Genomic DNA, 22,870 nt, shown 5'->3' on the forward strand with positions numbered 1-22,870 from the left:
CGCCGCCCCGCCTTCCGCCGCGGCCATGGAGCGGCGGCCCGAGGCAGCGCCCGCCCCGCCGCCCGCGGAGCGCGAGCAGCGCCGGGAGGAGGAGGAGGCGCTGTCCGCCGCCAAGCGCAGGAAGGTGCTGTGCTCCGAGTTCGCCGCCATCACCAGCAGCGACGAGGCCGTGGCGCGCCGCTTCTTGGCCGCCAGCGACTGGCACATGGAGGTACGGCCGGGCCGGCGGGGCCGCGGGGCTGCCCGGCGGCGGCCCCTCCCTGCCAGCCGCCCCTGTGTTTCAGACGGCGCTGAACGCCTACTTCGACCCGCCGCGGGACGCGGAGGCGCCGGGCGGGGCGGGCCCGGCCTGCGCGGACACCGGCGGCTGGTAGGTGGCGGGGACGGGGGAGGTGGCAGGCGGAGGGGCCGGGCAGCGGAGCCTCCCCGGGGGGAAGGCAGGCTCTCCTGCCCGGGGGGAAGCAGGTTCTCCTCCCCAGTGGGGGAGGCAGGTTCCCCTCGGCGGGAAGGCGCTGGGGCTCCCACACTCGGGGAGAGCCACGGCCAGGCCGAGGCGGAATTTGGCGAGCAGCGCTCCCCGCCCGCCGGGATCGCGCCTCGGCTGAGCGAGGCAGGTGGTTCCTGTTCCTTCTCTGCTCCCCTTCTCGTCCTTTCCCAACGCTTGTCTCCCGCGGAGAGGCTCTTGGGATTTTGGGCTGCGTTTTCCCTTTGTGGATCCTCTGGACTGGTGGGCTGTGAACCTTTTGGAGAAGGCACAGGCACATTTTCTTCACACTGGCTTGTGTTGTGCAGTGATATGTATGAGGATTTGACCATACACACACGTGTATATTTGTAAATTATGCATATTTGTATTACAGAAATAAAAACATGCATGTTTTTATTTCTATAAATAAAACTGGCATGTACATGCACACCTTGTTAAATGTACCTGTCATAGTCAAGATGTAACATCTGTGTTTTACATACACCATCTCACAGCACACTGAGGATGTACTGAGTGTATTGATCTGTATGTAGAATTGAACTTTTCCAGATCCCTGCCTGCTGTGGTTTAACCCTGTGGGAACTCAAAATGTCTCTCAGACATTTTTAGAGGTTCCAAGCCTTGGTCAGAAGCATTCTAGACCCTGGCAGACAGCTGAAAAACAGCTGTGGTTTTGGGTTTGAGCCATGGAATGAATTGCCGGCTTTGGAGGTGGAACAAGCAATCACAAAAGGTTAGATAGTATAGTATAAGTAGTTACAAAGTAGAGGGGAAATTTTTTTAGTATTGTACAGGGGGGGTTTAGCACATGTACAGGGGGGTTTTCACTTTGTACATGGGGGTCAGAAGTTCTAAGATGGAGGAAAGTGGGCTGAACCCATCCTTCTTCCTTCTTCTTCCTTACCTCCATGTTCTTGGTGATGTTGGCACTCACAGATTGGTTTAGAGTAGAAAAACACTTGGCAACGTAGGTAGTAGGTATTGGGGAATAATTGTAAACATGTTATACGTAATATATCTTATAAAAGATAGCAGCAGCCCTGGGCGGGGGGAGAGATGAAGAAGACAGCAGATAGAGAGGATGTCAGGGTGTGTGTGTGCCTCTACCCAGGCCGCTGATCAAATAGCCGCAGTCCAAGAACATAATCTGTTAGATAACTAGCAATAAACTGCCTTGAGACCGAACAGCTAAGCCTGCGGAGTTTTTCTTTGGAAGCACGGGTTGGAGGAGGAATTTTACCACCACATGTGGCCCCAAAACAAGGCTGGGGTTCTCACAAACCCCAGATAGCCACTCACTTGGATACCCTGACTTACTACCACCCTCTCAGTGGGGTGGGAAACAGAATTGAAAAAAAAAAAGATAAAACCCATGGGTTGAGGTAGAACAGTTTTACAGCAGAATGAAATTAGAGAAAACAAAAAGAGAGAGAGAAATGGAAGCCAAGAAAGGTAAGTGATGCACAGTACAATTGCTCACCACCCATTGACTGATGCCCAGCCCATCTCTAAGCAGCAGTTAGCTCATCCTGGCCAGTTGCCTCCAAGTTCATTTACTGAAGATGATGATCTATGGTACGGAATATTCCTTTTGCCAGTTCAGGTCAGTTCACCTCGTCGTCTTTCTTCCCAGCGTCTTATGCACCTAGCAGAGCACAGGAAGTTGAAAAGCCTTTGTCTTGAGGTAGCAACTAGTTAGCAACAACAAAAACATCAGTGTGTTATCACCACTATTTTGACCAGGTTTGCTTGGCACGGTTTTGGTAGTGAGGGGCTACAGGGCTGGCTCCTCTGAGAAGCTGCCAGAAGCTTCCTCTGTATCCAACAGAGCCGAGGTCAGCTGGCTTCAAGGCAGACCCGCTGTGGAACAATGCTGTGCCCATCAGCGGTGGTGATAGTGCTTCTGGAATAATGGACTTAAGGTTGAAAAATTGCTGCACGACAGCACCTGCAGCAGAAAAGAGAACTGAAAAAAATCTCTGCAGACACCGAGGGTCAGCGAAGAAGGAGGGGCAGGAGGTGCTCCAGCTGTAGGAGCAGAGATTCCTGTGCAGCCTATGTGCAGAACATGGTGAAACAGCTGTGCTCCTGCAAGCCCATTGGAGGACCACAGTGGAACAGAGATCCACCTGCAGCCCAGGGAGGACTCTACACTGCAGCAGGTGGGTGCCTGAAGAAGGCTGATCCCATGGAAAGCCCATACTGGAGCAGGCTCCTGGCAGGACCTGTGGGCACATGGACAGAGGAGCCCATGTTGGAAAAGGTTTGCTGGCAGGACTTGTGACCTCATGGGGAACCCACTTGGAAGCAGTCTGTTCCTGAAACACACGGAGAAAGTGGGATTGTGGGGAATGAATTGAACTACTCAAGTGCTTTGGATTTCATTGGTTACCATCTGATTAACTTACATCCGAATGGTAAATGTTATCTTCCATCTACAAGCAGGAGGAAAAACCCCTTACTTCACCTGTGTACCACAGCCCTGTATGTTTAGGTACTGTGTTTTTAAACAATGGTGAGATCAATACATGCTTTAGAAGATAAGTGAGGCAATCACAGATAGGTTAGTGTTACACGTATTAACAAACAAATACACTCTCTCTTTAGCATTGACCTCACTGCAGATGCAACTACAAGCACTGCTGGTGTCAACAGTGAAGACACACCGCAAAAAGAAGATGATAGCAACTTCTCGCTGATCACCTGGAACATTGATGGGCTGGATCTAGGAAATGTGAAAGATCGAGCTAGAGGAATCTGTACATACCTGGCACTGTAAGTACAACCTCCTCTTTGTATTGTCAGGTACCTGGATTCAACAGAAAAAAAACCAAAACTTCTTGATATAAGAATTTACAAATCTTCATGTCCCAATTATCTTAATGTTAGGTGCAACAGATCAATCACTGTATAAACGCTAAATAGCTGAGAGTTGTTATGCTGACTGTAAAAGGTGTGAACCTATGCAGCATCCCAGAGGTTAAATATTTTGAGATGGCTACTTTAAAAGTCTAATAATGAGCAATATTGTTCAAGTTGCAATCATACATCATGAACATAGTTCATAATTGCATCCTGTACATGAGAATCTTCGTAAAACATGTCTCAAAGCTACATTGCATCTGCTTAGGCTGAATTTCTCATGTTATGTAGTTATGTGAAACCTGCAAGGTCATGGCAGAAGGAAGTCATGCATTTTATTACCATATTGGTTTAATGTTCATAATAACAATTGTTTACTCCCTTTTAATAATGGTGGGTGTCTATGTGCTGCTAAATACAATGCAGATAGCTTTTTTTCTTCTTTAAAGAGCTGATTCTTACAAGACCTAATAAAATGAGGGCAAGGTGCACCTGAAATCCCTGGCTTTGATCCATTTGACCTCAGAGTGTTGCAATACTAATTCTCAGTAATTAATTGAAATTTTTCTTGCCTTGCTGATTTCAGATACAGTCCGGATGTTGTGTTTTTACAGGAGGTCATCCCACCACATCTTCCTCTTCTCCAGATGAAAGCAGGCAATTACGCTATTATTCCAGGTAAGAAAAAACTTTCAGGTACTAAAGACAAAAACCAGAAAACAAAGTTTGGGTTTATTCTGTTTCTCTTGCCAAAACCTCCAACCATTTAAAATAATATAAAGAGTAAAGTGAAGAAGGAAGTGCTTGGTGTTTCTGTGTTTTGGTATCAGCATGTAGCTTGATGCAAATTATGCATGTGAAAAGCTTGCTTTTCTGGCATTTTCCTGTGTGTTTCTTTTTGCATTTTGAAAGATTGGTAGGAAGGGTAGTAAAAAAGTGCCATAGATAAGTAACTTTTCTGGGTATTTGCATTTAAAAAATATGAAAAAATTCAGAGCGTTATTATGCAACTTTTCACTGATGACTTAAAAATCAACATATATTCTCACAGGCTGTGGTAAAAGGGTCTCTTTCAGAACCTTAACTGCTTTATGGCAGTTCTGCTGTGGCACAGCAGAAGATGTCCTGAAACATTTATTTTCTTGGTCCTCTGTAGGTAACATAGATGAGTATTTCACTGCTGTAATGTTAAAGAAATCAAGAGTGAAGCTACTGAAACATGACATAATACCTTTTCCAACGACTGCCATGAAGAGGAACCTTTTAGTTGTGCATGTGAGTGAGTCAGGATGTACTAAGCAGCTGTACTTCTGTCTTCCAAATGGAAAATCCCAGGAAAGGCTGAACTGGATTTTTCTTTATGACAGTCTCAAAGAGCAGAAAAACTTCTCCAAGCATACAAACCCAGTTGCATTTGATACTGACAAACCTATATCTTTTATGCAAGTTACTTACCATACTTTGTTTTCAAGTCTCATAACGTGTGAAAACAAAACTAAAAGCCTGTTACCCTCCTGTAAGCCCCTTTTCTTCAATGTAAAACTAATATTAACCAGAGCTCTGACATTCAGTAATTTGCTTTGTGATTAGGTTTTGTCTTTGAGCTTATTGTGATGTGGATACTAACCCTGCCTCTTTGTTTCGCACATAGGTGAGCATATCTGGTATTGAACTTTGCCTTATGACCTCCCATCTGGAAAGCACTAAAAATCACTCCAAGGAGCGTATAAAGCAGCTGCAAATAGTGTTCAATGAAATGCAGAAGCAGTCTGAGTCCACCACTGTTATATTTGGAGGGGATACAAACCTCAGAGATAGCGAGGTAAATAGAAATAAGCAACTTTGTTATTTAGAGAAGGTGTTTTGACAAAACCTTCTCAGGCTTTTCTGTTATCTATATGAGAAATTACCTACTCAACCAGAACAGAGATATTCAACACTCATTCTTAAGGTGTGGAACCGTGACTAAGTAGAAATAAGAGCTGTTATGGCTGAAGTGATATGTATGGAGACCCCTTCCCAATAGCAAAATACTTTAATAATAATACTTGTATCTGAGCAGATGCAGGCAGATTTGATGGAAGTTTTGACTTCAAAGACATCTTATTTTGAGAACCTGGTCTTTACTTGTTAACTCTCCAGTTCTCAGAATCAATGAAGGAAGAGGGTGCTCTGGAGAAATAGACCTTAATCCCTGGCAGTCAAGGTATTCAAAATTAGCAGTTTTTGGCTGCTGATACTAAAAGGGAAATACGTGCATTATTACTAGAAGGTCAGTGTTTCACCTCTCCCTATAATGAAATTCTGTTGCAGTTAACTGGAATGACTATTTAGGAAACATGGTGTTGGCCCCTACACCTCAACATTTCAGAGCTGAACATTTATTTTGGAATGTGTTTTGGATTTAGAAAGTGCTATAGGAAATGGTCTTGCTTTAGAGTATCTGGAGAAGTACCATAGTTTAGAAACATTTCCAAGAGCTTTGATTTTTAACAACTTACGTTTTACAGAAAAAAATCCAATGCTGTGACAACTCAGTTCTATTTTTTGAAGGGAGAATTTGTGAATTCACTATCTTGTGGAATTTTTTTCCCTCTTTCTACCTTCAGGTTACTAAACTTGGTAATCTGCCTGACAACATTAAGGATGCCTGGGAGTTTTTGGGTAAACCTCAGCACTGCCGCTACACTTGGGACACGCAGTCCAACACCAACCTGAATGCAGCCTACAAGTGCAAGATGAGGTTTGACCGTATTTACTTTCGGCCTGCAGTGGAAGGGGGGCATTTCATTCCACGGAGCATGGACTTAATTGGTTTAGAAAAACTAGAATGTGGCAGATTTCCTAGTGATCACTGGGGCATTCTGTGTAATTTTGATGTTATATTATAAAAAAGAAAGAAATACTTGAATCTTCAGTTTTTAGGTGATTTATTCTTGTTTTTACAAAATTTTACTCTCTCAGTTTAAGGTAGGGCATATTTAAGTTTCCAAGCCTAATATGTTCTTTGTTGTTGGCTTCTGCAAGAATGGCTTTGTTTCAAGCCAGGTTTCCCTTTTCCAATTGTATGCAACTTCTCTTGGATCATGTTTTATAATATTTATTTTTTAAAATATCTGCAAAACTAAATAAATTCTAGTTTTAAAATGACAGGAAAAACCTGTAAATACAATTCATAAACATACTCAGTGATTTAAAAGACATTTTTATTTTGGCATGTATTATGATTTCATAATAAAGGCTTTCTTTCTATTTTAAGACTACTTTTATTGTGCCTTCATTGTTTATTTTGTAGCCATTCCCATTATCCTTTATGACCTTGTCTTTTGTAGGATATTTTGTGTTAGCTTCTGAAGTTTGTGTTGAATGTACACACCCCTTCAGACAAGACAGTAAAGGAGCTGAGGAAAGAATGACTAGATTCTCACAAAATAAGAATTTCTTAAGTAGAAATTGAACTACTGTTTAACAGATTTAAGAAAAATATGCCTTCTCTTTGATAAAAAAATTATATAGGCAGATGCATGGAAGTTGTTCGCTTGGGACGGTGTATATCTTACTTGGTGTTTATTAGCCTGGATATGAGGTTCAGATTAAGATGTGTTGCATTTCAGTGAGCTCTTATAAACTGCTAGGCAAAGTCTGAATAACTCAAGGCCTTGCTGACTTTGCAGAAGGTCATCCAGGCCTTCCTGCTCTTAAGAACTGTGTAATCAATCTTGTAGAAGCTGTTGTTTTATAGATGTGCAATGGTGTTGTAAAAGGGAAAGCCTCCTAACTTCCTGATGTGAAGTTCAGTGCACAGGCATGGACAAATAACGTGTCAGTGACATGAAGTGAATGGAGTTTGACAGTGTAAATTCTTCTTTTTGTTGTTGTTTGTCTTTGGTCTTGAGCACAAAGCTTACAAACAACTTGTACTTTTCCTGCACTACTGTGGTGGCTTGGTTACACCTAGTAGCCAGTCTGCCACCCAGCCACTGTCTCAGTCCGCTTCCCCAATGAGGTGGGAGGAAGAAATCAGAAAAAAAAGAAACAAGAAAGCTTATGGGTTGAGGTAAAGACACTTCTCAATTATCCTCATGGGCAAAACAGACTTGGTTTGGGGAACTTAATTTGTTTGGGAAACACATGCAAGGAAGGAAGTTCCTGCAAATTCAGCTGGAACATGAAGAACTTCTTTACTGTGCAGGTGGTTGAGCACTGGGTCAGGCTCAACCAGAGGAGGAGTGGAGTTTCCCTCACTGGGGATATTTAAAACTTACTCCTTACTAATGTGCTCCAGTGGACTGACTGTGCTTGACCCAGGAGCTAAATGACTGCTGGTGTTCACTTCCAGCCTTACCCATTATCACATTCTGTGACAGTAATTTACAGCCAGTAAAAGTGTTTGACCACTCTTTCAGTAAAGACATCCATCCTGATGTCCAGTCTGAACCTCTCCTGAATAAGTTTACCAGCTCTTCCTCTTGTCGCAGGAACGGGGAGGCCTGAGGTGGGTGTGGTTTTCCTTTCATTCAGCAGGAGGCCCAGGTGACCTTACTAAACAAGCAAGTCTCAGGATGTTAATTCATCTGCACAGAAATCAGCTGCAGAGATCTGTTCTGCTTTCACTTCTTTAAACAACAAATTCCTTTTATTAAAGGTGAAAGAGAACAGCCTGTTTTGGGAAAGATGTCCAATCCTTGATTGCTTTCAACATACCCCATTATTTTATAATAACTCAGCTGCAAAAACAAGGAGGGAGAAAGCACTGATACATTTTTAAACTCATGTTGAGCTCATAATCTCTCCTTTCTGTTCCAAAAGAAATAGTTCTATAAGAATGTGAAAAATAGGTACAATTGCCAGGATTTTCCTTCTGGCTTAAAATGGGGCTGGCACAGATCACACATTATGACTTGCTCTATGACAATCTTGTTCCTTACTAAGCCTTTGAAGAAATGTCATGGGGTTTGTTGTCAGGGCTTGCACGTCCTCCCCCTCCCTGGTAGTTCCAGCCAAAAGATTTGTCTGGAAGGTGAATTCAGTTCAACTTTTCTAACAGTGTTTGAGAAGGGAAAAGTACAATCAACTCGTGTTTCATCAAGAAACACCAGATTATGTGGCCTTCTCTATTATGGCTGCTTTTGGTTATGTGGCTACACCTTCTGGACAATTCTGGAAGACATGAAGGAGGCTGACTCCTGTTATTCTGAAATAGGTTTTTGAATCAGGGATAAAAAAAGGCAGGAAAAAGAAGAATTCAGAGTAGTGTGTGATCTATCTCAATGCCTAAACTCCAGATCCATTTCTAGCATTGACTGATTCCTCCTTTGATCAGCAGTCTTTCTTAACCTTTGGAATAGATAGTGAGGGGGAGGCATAAGAGCAAGAAAAGACATAACATTTGTATGGGCCAATTCATTTCTATAACTATAAACAGTAGTTAAGAGGAAGACTCAATTCAGTGCAATTAGTGGTTAGTCATTATTTTAAAATTAGGAAAATTATGCATACATCCTTTGAAAGCATTTTTGACCTACAGAAGTGGTAATACTTTATAAGAAGACGTGAACACTAAATGTTTCACTGACTACTGGATGTGAAGCAATACATCTTTAATTAAATTTACTTTAAACCACTTAATAAGCATCTAAATTGCTGACAATCAAGAGCAGTCAGAGTCTTTAAATTAATTTGCCTCTTAATTTAATCAGTGATGTAAAAGGTAAAATATTTGCTGAGTACAGCAACTAAAACTTAAAGGGGTAGAAACAGCAAAGTTAAACCAAACAAAACATTTCTTGGCCTGCAATTTGTAATTTGATTTATTTTCTTGATTCAATAGCATAATATTATGGCATCTATACAGTCCAAAGGATTTATACAAATGTGAATGTGAGAAAATTAATAATCAACAGTAACCTGTACTTGTGAAAATCGTACAATTGGAGCATTATTTTATTAATTCTTTGATCCAGTTATCAAGAGATGCAATTTCTTCTGAGAACCCAGCCAGTCTTAAACAGTCCTACATGAAAAGAACTTGAACTTACTAAAAGAGAAGATATATACCTAGAATTAAATAAAGAAACTTAAATGTATAGGGAGTTAAATAGGTGGATTTAAAAAGAAGAAAAAGGTGGGAAATAGCAGGTAAATTTCCCAGGTTTTTGTTCACTAAGATTATAATACATGTTCATTCATGAAAATGCGTAGATTTTATTTTTTGTATTTCTTGGAGACAAAGCTTGTTGTGTAACATCAGCTCAGAGGAAAGAGACTCCCAGTGACTGAGAAGTCCTCAGTGTAACACTGACATTTGAGAAACTAGGAGGCTTAAACAGGAGGCACAGTGGGCTGAAATGCTGCTTAATTACAATTGAAATGAAAGTTACACTGTTTCTGTAGTGATACGACATCATAACACTTAAAGACAAAAAGGAAGGATTACACCATGCCATGATAAATTTTTGCAGTACAGTATTTCCTGATGCTGCTACTGGTGGGACAGAGGAGCTAATGAAAATCTACTCAGAAAGCATTTGTTGAGGCAGAAGCTTTACCTGGACCTGGACAGTAGATACTGTGTACAAGTACAGCTGGCAAGGCTGGACAAATATGTCCAAGAAAGGGAATTCACTTTTTTTGTGGCTTTCAAAAATTCTACCAGTTATTGAAAAATCAGGAAAAAAAAATCTGTCTCGGATGCCCTGGAGGTGAATGCAATCATCATTTTCAGTGTTGGCAGACACTTCCTTGGGTTGAAACAGGTCAGAATTTTTTCCATTTGGGATGGAATGTTGAGGAAAAGGGTCTTTCTGCAAAAGCACAACACTATCCCACCAAGGTTTGGTAACTAAACTTGTGCATGTTCCACACCTCCATGCAGATGGCTGGCAGGGTTCAGGTTGCCCAGAGGGCTGCAGCAGCCCCCTGCAATGGGACAAACCTCCCAGTCAAGCTATGCCTTGAGTCAGGGCTTCCCTGCCACCAGCGCCAGGTGGGTGGCAGAAGGACCATTTGATGTTGGTGGATTGGTGCTTGCAGGTCTCCCAATTACCCCTGGATGTCTGGCAATTACTTACCTGTCCTGGCTGATGGCAGCTTCACAGGGCCTTTGTCTGTCCAGGTGAGTGCACCTACTATGGAAAGGAGCTGGAGGTGAATCAACATTGATCTAGCAGGCTATAAGGTTGTAAGCTTCCATGGCCTTCAGATAGCTTGCATCACACTCAGCCTATTAGTTCATCAGTGTTAAACCTGTTAGCTCATCAGTGTTGTGAAGAGCAAGAATTGGCTCAGCAGGGAAATACCATCTTAGCCTCTGCCCTCTGCAGTAATCTGCTTTCTCAGTCTGCTCCTCAGTTTGACAGCATTTCTGGAGTTCACAGGCAGAGAATGGGCAATGGGAGCTGCTGCTGGGGTTCTCAGTTGGGAGCTGTTTGCTCTGATGCCTTTGTGTTTGCATGGGACTGGCAAGCAATTCAAGAAAGAAAGTCTGCTTGTGACAAAGCCAAGGGCACTGGACCAGCTACTGCTGTGCAGAGAAAGCAAAGAGGGGCATTTGCTGCTTTCATCCTTTCCCCTGCTTTCACTAAGGTTGTGGGAGGTACCTCCTGACAGGACGAGCAGAAGGCTTATCTTCCTCAGCCTGCACTGCACCAAGGAGCCCTTTGCATACTTGCACAGATGGTTCAAAAAGCTCCAGCTTAGAGTATCCAAGTGAATATTTTTTCCTGCAGAAGAATCTGAAGCTATATCTGGTACTTTTCCAGTCAGTAAAATTAGGAACTCAGAAGCATGCAAAGCACTGGAGAGCAATCATCTTCCCCCACTGGCTCTGTAAATCAGCCCCGGTTGCCAACAGGAAGGCTGCAAGGCATGAGAAATGGGGCTGCCTTAGTAAGGACAGATAGCCAGGCTTCCTCTCTCTACACACACTTCCCTTTCAACACCAATGAGTCTCAGTCAACATCAAAAAATATACAACGTTCACATTGATCTTTTTTGTGTTATTATTAGAAGAATTATTTTTACATCAAATAAGCACACTTCAGCCTCCCTAACTGTGGCCTAACCATGGAAATAACAGAAATTGAGGAATAAAAATTGATGTAACAACACAGCATGAAAATAATTTTAAACGCAGTCAGACAATTTCAGAGTTACAGTTCAGAGATTCATATTGTATCTTTACAGAGCTTGCACCAAGGGAGATTTGACTATCTTCAGGAAAAGTCATACAGCCTACTGTTAAAAAATATTGAAAAGGTGGGAATCAGAGGGGAAATAAAAAGACAAGGCAAAACAGTTGTATAGTGAAGAGATGACATTTCTCTTTGCCTTTTTGACTAGTAATGAGAATCACCCCCATATTTGCCTTAAAGCTAAATTAGTCCAGCACTGCAGAGAAATTTGTGGTTATCCTTTCATGATGACACCATCATGGACTGTACCATGTCCTTGTTTTGGTGTATCATATCAAAGTTTATCTGATGGTCCATGAGCCAGGAAACGGCCATTTTTTACTGGAGCAAATTTTCCATTTCATCTCAGCAGTTTTCATTTCTTCACTAGCTCCTAGTGGTAATACTAAGGAAGAAATAAATTCTATGCTCCACACGTCTCCTCTTCATCTTTCTCCTGCAACTTCAGTATAGAGTTTCCACAATTAGAGTATGAGTGGTCTTGTGTTTTTCTTTTGCTTTTGAGGAAAACTCTATTTTATTGACAACTGGGGATGCCCATAAGCAGAGAGAAAGAGTCAGGTCCATGAAAACTTGGGAAGTAGGTTTTGGAGCAGAGTTGGAAAAATGCTCTTCCGCAAGGAACAGATTATAAATTACCACTGCAAGGTTGTCACCTTTCTGGTGTTTAGAGAGTGGAGGAGCCAGTATTTTAATATTTCATTATTTTGCAGAAAAGCAACTGGTAAAGCAGCAGGGATCATATATGTATGTGTGATGTGTTTTCCGTGGACCACCTGCTCCACTGGTTTGTAGTCTGGAGTAGAAGACTGAAACTTTCTCAGCTATTAAAAGTTGCCCCATGTCTGTGTGGCTTTGCTGGGCACTGGACACGCTCCATATTGCAGTATTATCTGCCATTACAAAACGTTCCGAGGAGAACAAGGGTGCTGAGTGAAATGTAATGTTTTTGATTAGATTGCCAGGAAGGGGAGTTTAGTAGGACTGGCTGGCAAAAATCCTCTCTGTGTTAGGCTTCTGCTAATAAACTTTGCATGCTTTCTGCTTTATTAGCATGAAGCAAGGAAAAAAGAGGGATTCTTTTTGTTGCAGTTATTTGCAGTCTAATTTTTCAGGCCAAAAAAATCACCTGAATGATCTTTATTATAAATATACAACAGAACCAAGGTGAAGCACAAGTCACAGAGAACCCAGTAACTCTGTTTTCAACGGATCAGCTTTTCACACAGTATCCTTCGGTTGAGGCTTTCAGATTACTTAACTAGGTTGAAAACAAAATGTTCTTTCACAATGTATTTTTGGTTTGAAAGGGGATTGGTAGCTTTCTTCTGTCTGCTTGAAGCCTGCTGAGCTGCATGTACTGTACTCTCTTAAAGCTTGGTTCTTTGCAACTTTGAGAATAAAATACTGTACTTGCTCCCATTGACTGACTGAAATAAAATAATCTATGATTCCTGAACAAGTCTAAATGAAATAATAATATCCTTATTAGTGAAAACCAGATTGTTGATACGATAATTAAGCAGATTTATTGTCATCTTCTTGGTCTAGTCTGCTGAAACAGCCTGATGTTTTATTTAATCTCATATCAGAGGAATTGCAGGCGGGTAATCCATCATTAAACAACATTTAGAATGATGGATGAAAATGTCAGCTTTCCCAACATAATCAATCCATATCTCATTAAAACATATTATTTATGTTTCTTATAATGGAACCTGCAGGGGTTTCTTGAGGAAAATGGAGACATCAGCTGTTGTTGAAAGATGAGATGATATACACTGTAGTTTATGAATTAATAAATGCATATAAAAATACTTATCCACACTATCAATTGTCTTTTACAATTTTACAAATAAATCAAATGCCTTGGCTTTCCTCTTGCTGTGTATGGCAGCATTTTGTTATGTTCATTTTGTTAGTACTAATTCAGTGAGAAAAATATTAAAAAGCATGTAGGAAAGACCATTTTGCAAATTATTTCCAAGACATGGTGTGGGGAAAAACCCTTGAATGCAAATTAGTAAGAAAAACTTTAATGTTCTGTTGTTTGCTAGGGTCATCTTTTGTCCCCGTTAGTCCCCTGTTAGATGCAGACAAATCAATGCGTTTATTTTACTACAACAGAGTTCCATTTTAAGGATACTTTCTACTATAAGCTGGCTCCAAAATGAATGAAACTTTGATTTATGTGGTTGTGGTGCTGCTGTAGCTCTGGTCACAATGGCAGATGTTGCCTCACTTTTACTATATTTGAGGATCATTTTATGCTTCAACTCCTAAACATCAATAAAGGAAAACGAGTAGCAAATGACTGCCTTGTGTACAACAGACTAACTCATATTTCAGATGAAAATGAAGATGAAATGTAGCTTTGCTGTGGAATTACCATTATGTGCACCACTAGCAGAAGAGAGCTGGCCACAGGAAACTGTTCCTATCTGTACAGCAGCCAATGCAAAAGAAAAACTGTCATAGTTTGATCTTTATCAGGTCATCTTCATTGCAGCAGACCAGTGACAAATGTATATGTTGGTCATCTAGAGCTGCTTTGAATTCTTGATCTTATATGGGCTCTGGGCACAATGCGCTCCTAAAATTTGTTCCAGTTTATTTTACCCAAGGCAATGCTGGCTGTGAAGGGAAAACAAGCAGTCTCTACAAGCTGTTAGCTTTCCAGATAACAGCGTGTGTGTATGGAAACAAGATTTAAGACATAAAGATCTTATATTTTTCTCCACCTTAAAACAGCAGGAGATATTTTCTTAATTTCAATTTTCTTTGATTGATATAACTTCACCTTAGTGTATGTGAGGAGAGGATCTGTATATACAAGAAGGAGAAAATGTCACTTCTTCATGCAATGATGATGAAAATTACATTATCAAATACCCTAACCCAATCATCAAAACAATCACAATATTTTCACACTGACTCAGAAATCTATCAGTGAACTAGTACAAAACTGGTTATGCAGATTATATTTCTTCTGAAATTACAATGATACTTGCTTCATATTAAATAAGGGTACATTTTATGTCAGCTGGAGGAGTAACTGGAAGGCAGAAAAGATGTCCAAATCTCAGCAGTGATGTCCAGAGCAGAAAAGTGAATATATTATAAAAAAATTGCAGAAGTGAAAAATATATTTGGTGTCTGTCAATAAACCAGAGAGAGAATGCATATACATGTCTGGTTTAGTGCCTGTCTCTGGAGGGCACACATAAATCACAAAATGTCTGAAAGTCACATTTAGAGAACTTTTCTTATTCATTCTTCTCAGGCAAGAGAAAAGATAAAGAAAGAGAATTGTATTTTATATTATATTCATTCCCAGCACAGTTTTCTAGGGAAAAAAAACCTTTAATCCATAAGGAATTGTTCAATCAGCTTTATGGTAACAATGAGACTGGAGAACCTGTATGAGATGACTATAAAAATATAAGATGAAGTCATCTTGCATAGCCAGCCCTTTTCAGTAAGACTATCACCAAATTCTCTTCTATCAGATAAGAAATGTATTAGCAACAGGAGACACACAGTCTACCTTTTCTAGTCATCAGAATACTTTTCCACAAACACTCAGACTTTTTGAAAAGACATGTTTATCTTTTCTCCAAGCTTAATTTTGACAATATTGAAAAGACTTCTAAGCGACCTGAGTATTCAGTGAAGTTGTTCCTGTCTTTTTAGCAGTATTGTGCTTTGCCAGCAAATGAGTCATTTTCAATGCCATTCAACTTCAAAAAAAAAAAACCATGGACTAATGTTAGTCTGATCCTTTTAGTTGAATTTTGTTTATTTTTCTGAGCACAGGAGAAATAAAAAAGCACCAGCAGTGTGTGGGTTTTGGAAAGAAAAATCTGGGCAGCACAGATAACATTGAGGCAATCAGTGAAGCCAAAATTCATTCTGCTGCAAGGAGAGGCAAGGTTTTAAATAAGTACAAATTGAAAGCATATGACAATCAAAAACTATGTAAGAAAAGAAAAGTGTTGAGAATCCACAGGTATCAATGTCCCTTTTAACATGTTATCTGCTTATTTAACCACAATGCATTCTTCAGAAATATTGGCACAGAGAAAGGGAAGTTTTTGTGTTTATTGTTATTAAACTAGGTATAAGCTCCAAAGAGAGGTACTGAATATGGGGGTTTTTTTTTGGTTGTTGGTGTCTTTTGTTGTTTGCTTGTTTTGTTTTTTAATAGTCCTAAAGAGATTAAATGTCAAAATTTAGGCCACTGAATAAAAGCAGAGGAAGTGGAACAGTGGATCCAAGGAGCAGAGACACTGAAAGTTATTTGGGGTGAGAGTTCTGCCAGATGCAATTAGATAGCGCCTTATTCCTGTGCGGGATGTTATTTGGTGACGAACACTTCATGGTATTGCTATTTTTCCTAATTTCTATATGGCTTATAATTAATGCTAGGATAGTACTTTATCATTAGACTGTAGAAATAAAGGCATGGCCTTCCTCTTTAATAGCATCAAGTGATGTTTTAATTAACTTTTGAAAGAGTGGATGGTAAAAGAAGGAAGAATTGGATGGTGAGATTGGAGACTACTCAAGAGCTGCCCCGACATATTCAGGGCACAGCTATGATACAGGTGAGTGTCATTCTAAGGCACAGTTAATGTGGTAAAAATTTTTCATAAATATTTCAACAGTGGCAGGAGAATTTAGGTGTCTTGCACTAAATATTAGTGCCAAAGTATTTTCTGCAGTAAGAGAAAAAAACAAGATAGCACCAACTTTGACACTTATATTCATTACATGTATTATCTGTGTGAGCCCACAATATTTCAGATCCAGTGTCTTTTTAATAATGAGTGTCTTTTCCATAATCGATTTTACAAATAAGCAGTAAGTAAAAATGTATTATCTGTATGAGCCCATGATACTTCAGATACAATGTCTTTTTTATTGATGTCTTTTTTGTATATAATGAGTGTCTTTCTAATCATTGATTTTCACAATTAAGCATTTAAAGTAAAAATATTAAAATATAAATATGTACTGCTCTATATTATCTCTATAAATCAGTTTCTGACTTATTTTGCTAGGAAGAAACCATCCCTTTTTGCACTTAGTGGGTATGTAGTCTGCAATATTGAATGAAAGCACCAATTTGCACTATTTTATGCTGGAAGCTATCAATAATATGTACCTAATATATTGTATTGAATAAAAGACTACATAAATCAGTTATACAAAGGATCATATTATGCTTTTAGTGAATTTCCAGAGAGTCATAAAACCTATAAATCAATGTATTTTTTATAAATTCAGTGTCAGTGGGTTTAATTAATTCTATTTGCCTGAATAAAATTAATGATGTGTTTTAAATATTTGAATTTAAAACAAATATTCAGAATGACGTCTTTTATGTTTATGGTGTTAAAAAATAGCTGTTAGTTAGTTAGTGGATACTGTGCATATGCCAAGCTAGTTTGATTCAAAGCTGAAGTCTCTGGAATTGAATTGTGAGAGTAAGAGAAGATTAAAGCACCAGAGTGCACTGGACTATTTCAAGTGAAAGGATCCAGTAGCTTTGTACAAACTTCCAGTTGGGTACAGCTGTCAGTAATTATTAATCTCATTTCAGATATGAAACACCACGGAATCAGTATTGCTGTGGCCTTATCTTTTCCTGTACTGATTTTTTTCCTGCTCTCCTTGATAAAATACAACATACAGTGCAAGAGGGCAGAACATTTCTGTGTGGAATAGTACTTTCAAATCCCATGTAAGTGCTTTAATACTATACTGTTCAGGTGAAAATTGCAAAATATTTATCTTCACTACTAGTTTGGCACAATTGCTAAGGTTAGCACTTGGTTTATGGTGTTGATGACAAAAAATTTAAGGCAGTGTAGTCTATGGATTTCAAGGAAGACAGTTCAAAAAATATGGGAGAATAGCATGCTTTCTCTGAGCCTCACTGAAAAGAAAAGCTATTTTAGTACTTATACCAGCTACCCATGAGCTTCTCAGGATATAAAAACATTTGACAGCAAATGTGATATTTCTTCAGATATGTCTCCAAGCAAAACTTTAAACTGAAAACCAAGGAAATGCTTCTAATGCAAGGATAGTAGGATCTGCCTCTTGATTTTATGAAAACCATAAGCAAGTGATGGCACATGTTGTGGGACTGATACAGAGAAATCCTCATTCTCATAAAGGCAGAAGTTTCCTAGCTCCAGACTCACAGTCAGTAATCAGGTGGTTTTCCTTGCATGTGTATTTTGCATAGATGGAGGCATAATAAGTGTTTTTAATTTGTTTTGGCTTGATTTGATAGAATCTTTATGCTCATTACAGAGAATCTGGAGAGAAGCCAGTTCGAGAGAAAAATAAGAATTTTTACATCATTTACCAACATATTTATATTAGGCACAGCGTAAACATATCAACTGAAAGTATTCAGTTGATATGTTTATAAGTATTCAGTGGGACACTTTGGAGATATCACAAAAACTGAAGACCTTAGAGATTTGAGGTACTTCCACTTGAAATTCTATCCAGCTAATGACTGATTACTGGTTATTTGAATAGTGAGAACAACATACCTATGACTAATAAATGTTTATGAATAAAGACAATGATTTAACAATGGTTAGTTTAACATTCAGCTAGTGCTTAACATATGCCACATGTGCTTCATTATCACAATTGCTAGGAAAGATATTTTTCATGAAATAAAAATATCAATTTTATCACAATTGTAAGTCCAGGCTATATTCACGGTATCTCAGATATTTTCATTTGTGTGTATTATTTTGCACTGAATAAAAGAATTCCATCTGTTCATGTTTTGTTTCTTGGGAACTTGTTCTTGGCCATTTGTCAGCTGGTTGCTGTTTTTTTAGAGAAAGATGCTTGTAATAAATGCAGTAAAAGTTAATGAGTTCTGACTTCCTGGATCAGCTTGTAGGTCTTTGTGCAGTGTCTCTGCTCTAACACGGTGTGCTGTGTGAGCACACAGACTCTCCTGCCTCCAACACTCTTTAAGAAGCTTTTGCAGTAATGATTTATGGGAACCCACAAAGTCAGACATTGCAGGTTTAAAGAGGGAGATGCACACACCTCTCAGGGGCTTTGTGTGAAACCACAGTATGTATAAACCTGATAAAACATTACAGAAGCCTTGCTATGGCACAGACCTAGAAGGAATTTAACCCAGGATATCCTTCTAATATCCAAGCATTTCAGGAACAGGATACTGAGTAAGAACTGTGTTACTCTCTCTTGCAGTAATGTGAAATCAATCCTTTTGTTCTCAGCCGTAATCTTGGATGTAAGAAAGTCTGATGGGAACACTATATACTCTCAGTCCTCCAGAAACTCAAAGTACTGCTTTTCTGTTCTTGCCTTTCAGAACCTGCTTGATAGTTACCAGATGCAAAGACACTGGTAGCACAGTCTTGCTGAATTATAAGTAATTTAGAAAAAAATTGTAATTATAGCAGTTTAAAAGCCTTGAGTGTTACTATAAGCACCACTTCTGGATTAAATTTGGTACCACTTTTTCAAAATAAATATTTTCAGCAGGCCCTGCAGTTAAGTGCATCATTATGATTAATTTATGCAGAATGAAGCAGCCTTTTAATTGCTAATGATTAGTGAACTTTCTAAATCTGTAAAACTTCAGTAGGCTTAAGCTTTCAATATATAGCACTGCCTATTTTTACACCACAGGCTTCCATTTAACAGAACAGGAAACAGCTCATCCTGAAACTGCTGATGCTGCAAACTCCAAAAAAAAAAAAAAAAAAAGCTTTTACTTCACCTACAGTGCAGCAGGAGTGTCAGCCCATACCAGTTTTTATCTGACCAGAAAGCAAAAACTAAGAATTTTTATCACAGCATTATCTAGATCTTGCTACAATCTTGACCCAAACTTACTTTGAGATCAGTGATTAAACAGAGAAGAAATGAGGGTGAGTAGAAGTAAGTTATCTTTACCTTTTTGCTTTCTACTATCTAATTATGACCACTGCCCATTTTGTACTTAAATTTTATTAAACACTTCTTGTGTAAGGTCCAGTAACTTGACCAGTTTCTCATCCCAAATTTTGGAAATTTGGAAGGTAAATACATAATTATTTAATGCATAATACAAATTATGTGACACCACTATGGACTCAGCTGGAACTCTTATCTAGGCCAAGTGTAGATGCACTGTAATGCTCAGGGGAAAGTGGTGTGGCACCAGTGTAAAAGGCAGGAGAATTAGAGCTTTCTTGTAAAGTGCTTTCATATTCTTACCACAGCCTTGTCTCCTCATACCTGTTCTGCATAATTTCTTTTTCTGAGCACACTTGTGTCAGCTTGGAAGGAAAGCTGTCACCTGAAGTTTACATGAGTATGAGAGAATAAAATAACACCCTTCTAAAATGCTGTGGGACTTCAAAGCCATGTTCCTCTGTGCTGTACTTTGTGAGCTGCAGCACCTTTTTGTATTATGACAGGATCAGCTGAACTCAAAAACTGTTTTCTTATCAACTGCTCAGGACCAATTGGTGCTGTTGCAGCTACTTTACAGGTCTCTCATGGCATCAGGGAAGCTGCATGGGGAGGTTGGTGTCACTGCCCCTTCACAAGGCAGTTGTCAAAGTGTCTGAAGTATCTGTTCCTGTCCTTAAAGAAGATTACTCTTGATTTAATACAAGTTCACTTTCATACACAATGTTGACCTCATAATAATCTATAAATGTAGTTCACTGTGCCCAATATATATATAATTTTCCTCTTTTTCAGTCTGTGCAAAGAGAACAAACATATGTCCCATACAAAACACCATCCAAGCCCATTTAGGAGAAGATACTAACTCAGCTCTTTATTGTTCCTATACTTAGTAATACAAGCAAACACGAAGTTAGAAAAATGAGCACACATCTATGTTACTTCTATGCTTTTTGTCCTTTAGTGCCTAGGATAAGAAAAAAACATGGACCTGTGAGGTGCTTCATGAGCTGATTGCTCATCTGAAGCATAAATACCTCCAGAATAGCTACTTAAAAACCATATTGCTGAATTGTGATTTGTACATGATTTACTATAATTAAAAGGGGAAGCTACTAGGGGGAAAAAAGAGTGTAGAGGTAGCAAGCAATAAGAACCAAGTTTCCATTTATCTTTGTTTAGTGCAAAAGGTGTAAAATTACAACATTCAAACCCTGTTTGTACAGATGGCCTAGTCAAGGGCAATTTTTCTCTCACAGGTTAATTCCTTATAGTCTGTTTTGGAAAGATGCTACGTGGAAACATTTATGTTTGTCTTTCTCTAACAATGTTTTTTCTCACAAGGTCAGATTTACCAGCAGGACACCAATATCCACAACAAAAGTGCACTAACAAGGCAAACACGGACTTGGTGTTATTGAGTTCCTCCCCTGTTGTTTCAAATGGCACTTTCATATGGGTGAATACAACATGAAGTGACAATTACGTCCTGAATTGCTGTATTCTGAAGTGAAAATGAGGCAAACCTTATGCAGTCTATCTGTGACAGAATTGCATTTTCACCAATTATTAACCATTCATAGCAAGTCTACTTGATTAGAAGTGGGACTGTTTCATTAAACATGATCATTACAGTCTATCATTTCAGTTCCTTTCTTCAGGCTGATTTCTCTGACTGCTCTGTGAGAGTTACCTTCTTCCCAGTCATTTCTCTTGTCCAGCCTTGACCCACAGCTAGTCTTTGGCATTTCATGGTATTGTGGCTTGTGGTAGCAGAAACTGCAGAACAGGATTTTCCCAGTGGCCTCAAACCAAAGTGTTAGTTGTTGGCTAATGTTTAGATTGGAATGCTGACAGCCATGGGTGAAAGAAACCCAGCATTTTGCATTTCTGTAAGCCTGAAATCTGAACAAAAAAATGCACAGAAAATTCCAAATTACCAAATTTTTTTGATTCTTCAAAGAATCAAACACCTTTGCAAGACTGCAGTAAAATTTCATTCCATTATTCTTGTTCTCATATCATATCCATTTATGTCTCAGTTGTGTAAATAAGGAAATCATGCTTTCTAGGGGAAAAAAACCCACAACCTAATCATAAGTTCAGATTTTTAGGCAAGGCAGGGAGTCAATATTTGCCAGAGATGCAACCATCCATTAAAGTAGATAGTAATAGAAGGAAAAATTAAGGACAAACTTTATCCTGTAAGTAAAACAGCTTTTCTTCCAGCAAGTCAATAAAGTGAAATATATAGTCAGTTAAAGTCAAAATACATGCTTCACTCTGCTCAATACCTTGCATAATTTCTCATGTTAGAGAAGACACCAGGCTCTGCTACACAACATTTTGACCATGCAAACTTTAGTTGTTGGTATAATGATGCAACTTGATACTTTGATTAAGCTTGTGGTGCCTGACTAGTTACCTCACTTTCCACATTGAAGTTTATGATCTGCTCCTCATTTTCCCGTCAAAACCTTCTCATTATTTACATAGCTAGCATACAGGTGATTCCAGTCTTAGGCCTTTGTCATTAAATGAGATCCATCACTGTTTTGACTCACTGTAAATAATGATGACAAGACAGGTGTGGTAAAGCACGGGTCTGCCTGGAAGGAGTGGTGAGCACCATCACCCATTCCCAGCCAGTGCCGTGCACGTGGTTGTAGGTCCTTTTTTAGAGATATTTGCTAGCTGAGATTGGCAAGAAATTTTGTGGGAGGAGGACATCTAGTGATCTGATCCGTATTTGCATGAGCTGCATCCTTGCACAGCTGAGTCAGCCAGCTAACCAGGTACAGGATTTTTTGAAGAATAGTGAAGAAGGGGGCAGGTATGCTTTGCTATAAATCTTGGAGTTTTACTGAGATGACACCCAAAAAACAGCAGCCTTTTAACAGCCTAATTTTCAAATCAAGGCTCTTGAAATTAAATGTTGCATAGAAGTAGTGATTCTACACTTCTCATCTACAGCCATGCTATCTCCCACCCTGTATTTTGCTGACATTAATTACTACTTACACATTTCTAGCAGAATGGCCATTAAGATCCTGATGTATTTGTTGTTAAAGCTTCCCATCGAACTACATATCTTGTCAGCATAGCAGCATCTCTGAAATACACTGACAACTCTTTTATAAAGATCTAATTTAAAATTTCTTCTGAAAACATGGTTTATTACATCCCAGAGTGATGAAAATCAGTTATTCAGCATTGTAACTGCAATGGGAGAATATCTCTGTAGTTCATGCTGTTAGCCCCTGACAGATTGGATCTCTTCTTCCAGATTTCAAGTTTAAAAAACTCTGCTAATAGCATGCAGCTTTTTGTGCTGTTTTTGTACCAAACTAATAAGTGGTAT

The 22,870-nt window shown here is 39.3% G+C and overlaps 1 protein-coding gene and 1 long non-coding RNA gene across 2 annotated transcripts; one reads left to right on the forward strand and one right to left on the reverse strand.

The window, feature by feature from the left end:
* The first annotated feature begins 16 nt into the window (after positions 1–16).
* TDP2 (tyrosyl-DNA phosphodiesterase 2) lies at positions 17–6,612 on the forward strand. Its single transcript, XM_021528652.3, has 7 exons — positions 17–211; positions 285–370; positions 3,095–3,262; positions 3,936–4,027; positions 4,506–4,624; positions 5,001–5,171; positions 5,959–6,612. Exons 1-7 carry the CDS (start codon positions 26–28, stop codon positions 6,238–6,240), a joined length of 1,104 nt encoding a protein of 367 aa, XP_021384327.1. The 5' UTR covers positions 17–25; the 3' UTR covers positions 6,241–6,612.
* On the reverse strand, positions 1,865–18,730 carry LOC116183239 (uncharacterized). Its single transcript, XR_004147815.3, has 4 exons — positions 10,420–18,730; positions 3,922–4,048; positions 3,255–3,296; positions 1,865–2,132 (listed from the first exon to the last, which is right to left on the reverse strand). It is a non-coding gene; the product is annotated as an uncharacterized LOC116183239 (long non-coding RNA).
* Between the last annotated feature and the right edge of the window lie 4,140 nt (positions 18,731–22,870).

Source organism: Lonchura striata, chromosome 2 (assembly GCF_050655825.1).
Source record: "Lonchura striata isolate lonStrDom1 chromosome 2, ASM5065582v1, whole genome shotgun sequence".
Taxonomy (NCBI): domain Eukaryota; kingdom Metazoa; phylum Chordata; class Aves; order Passeriformes; family Estrildidae; genus Lonchura; species Lonchura striata.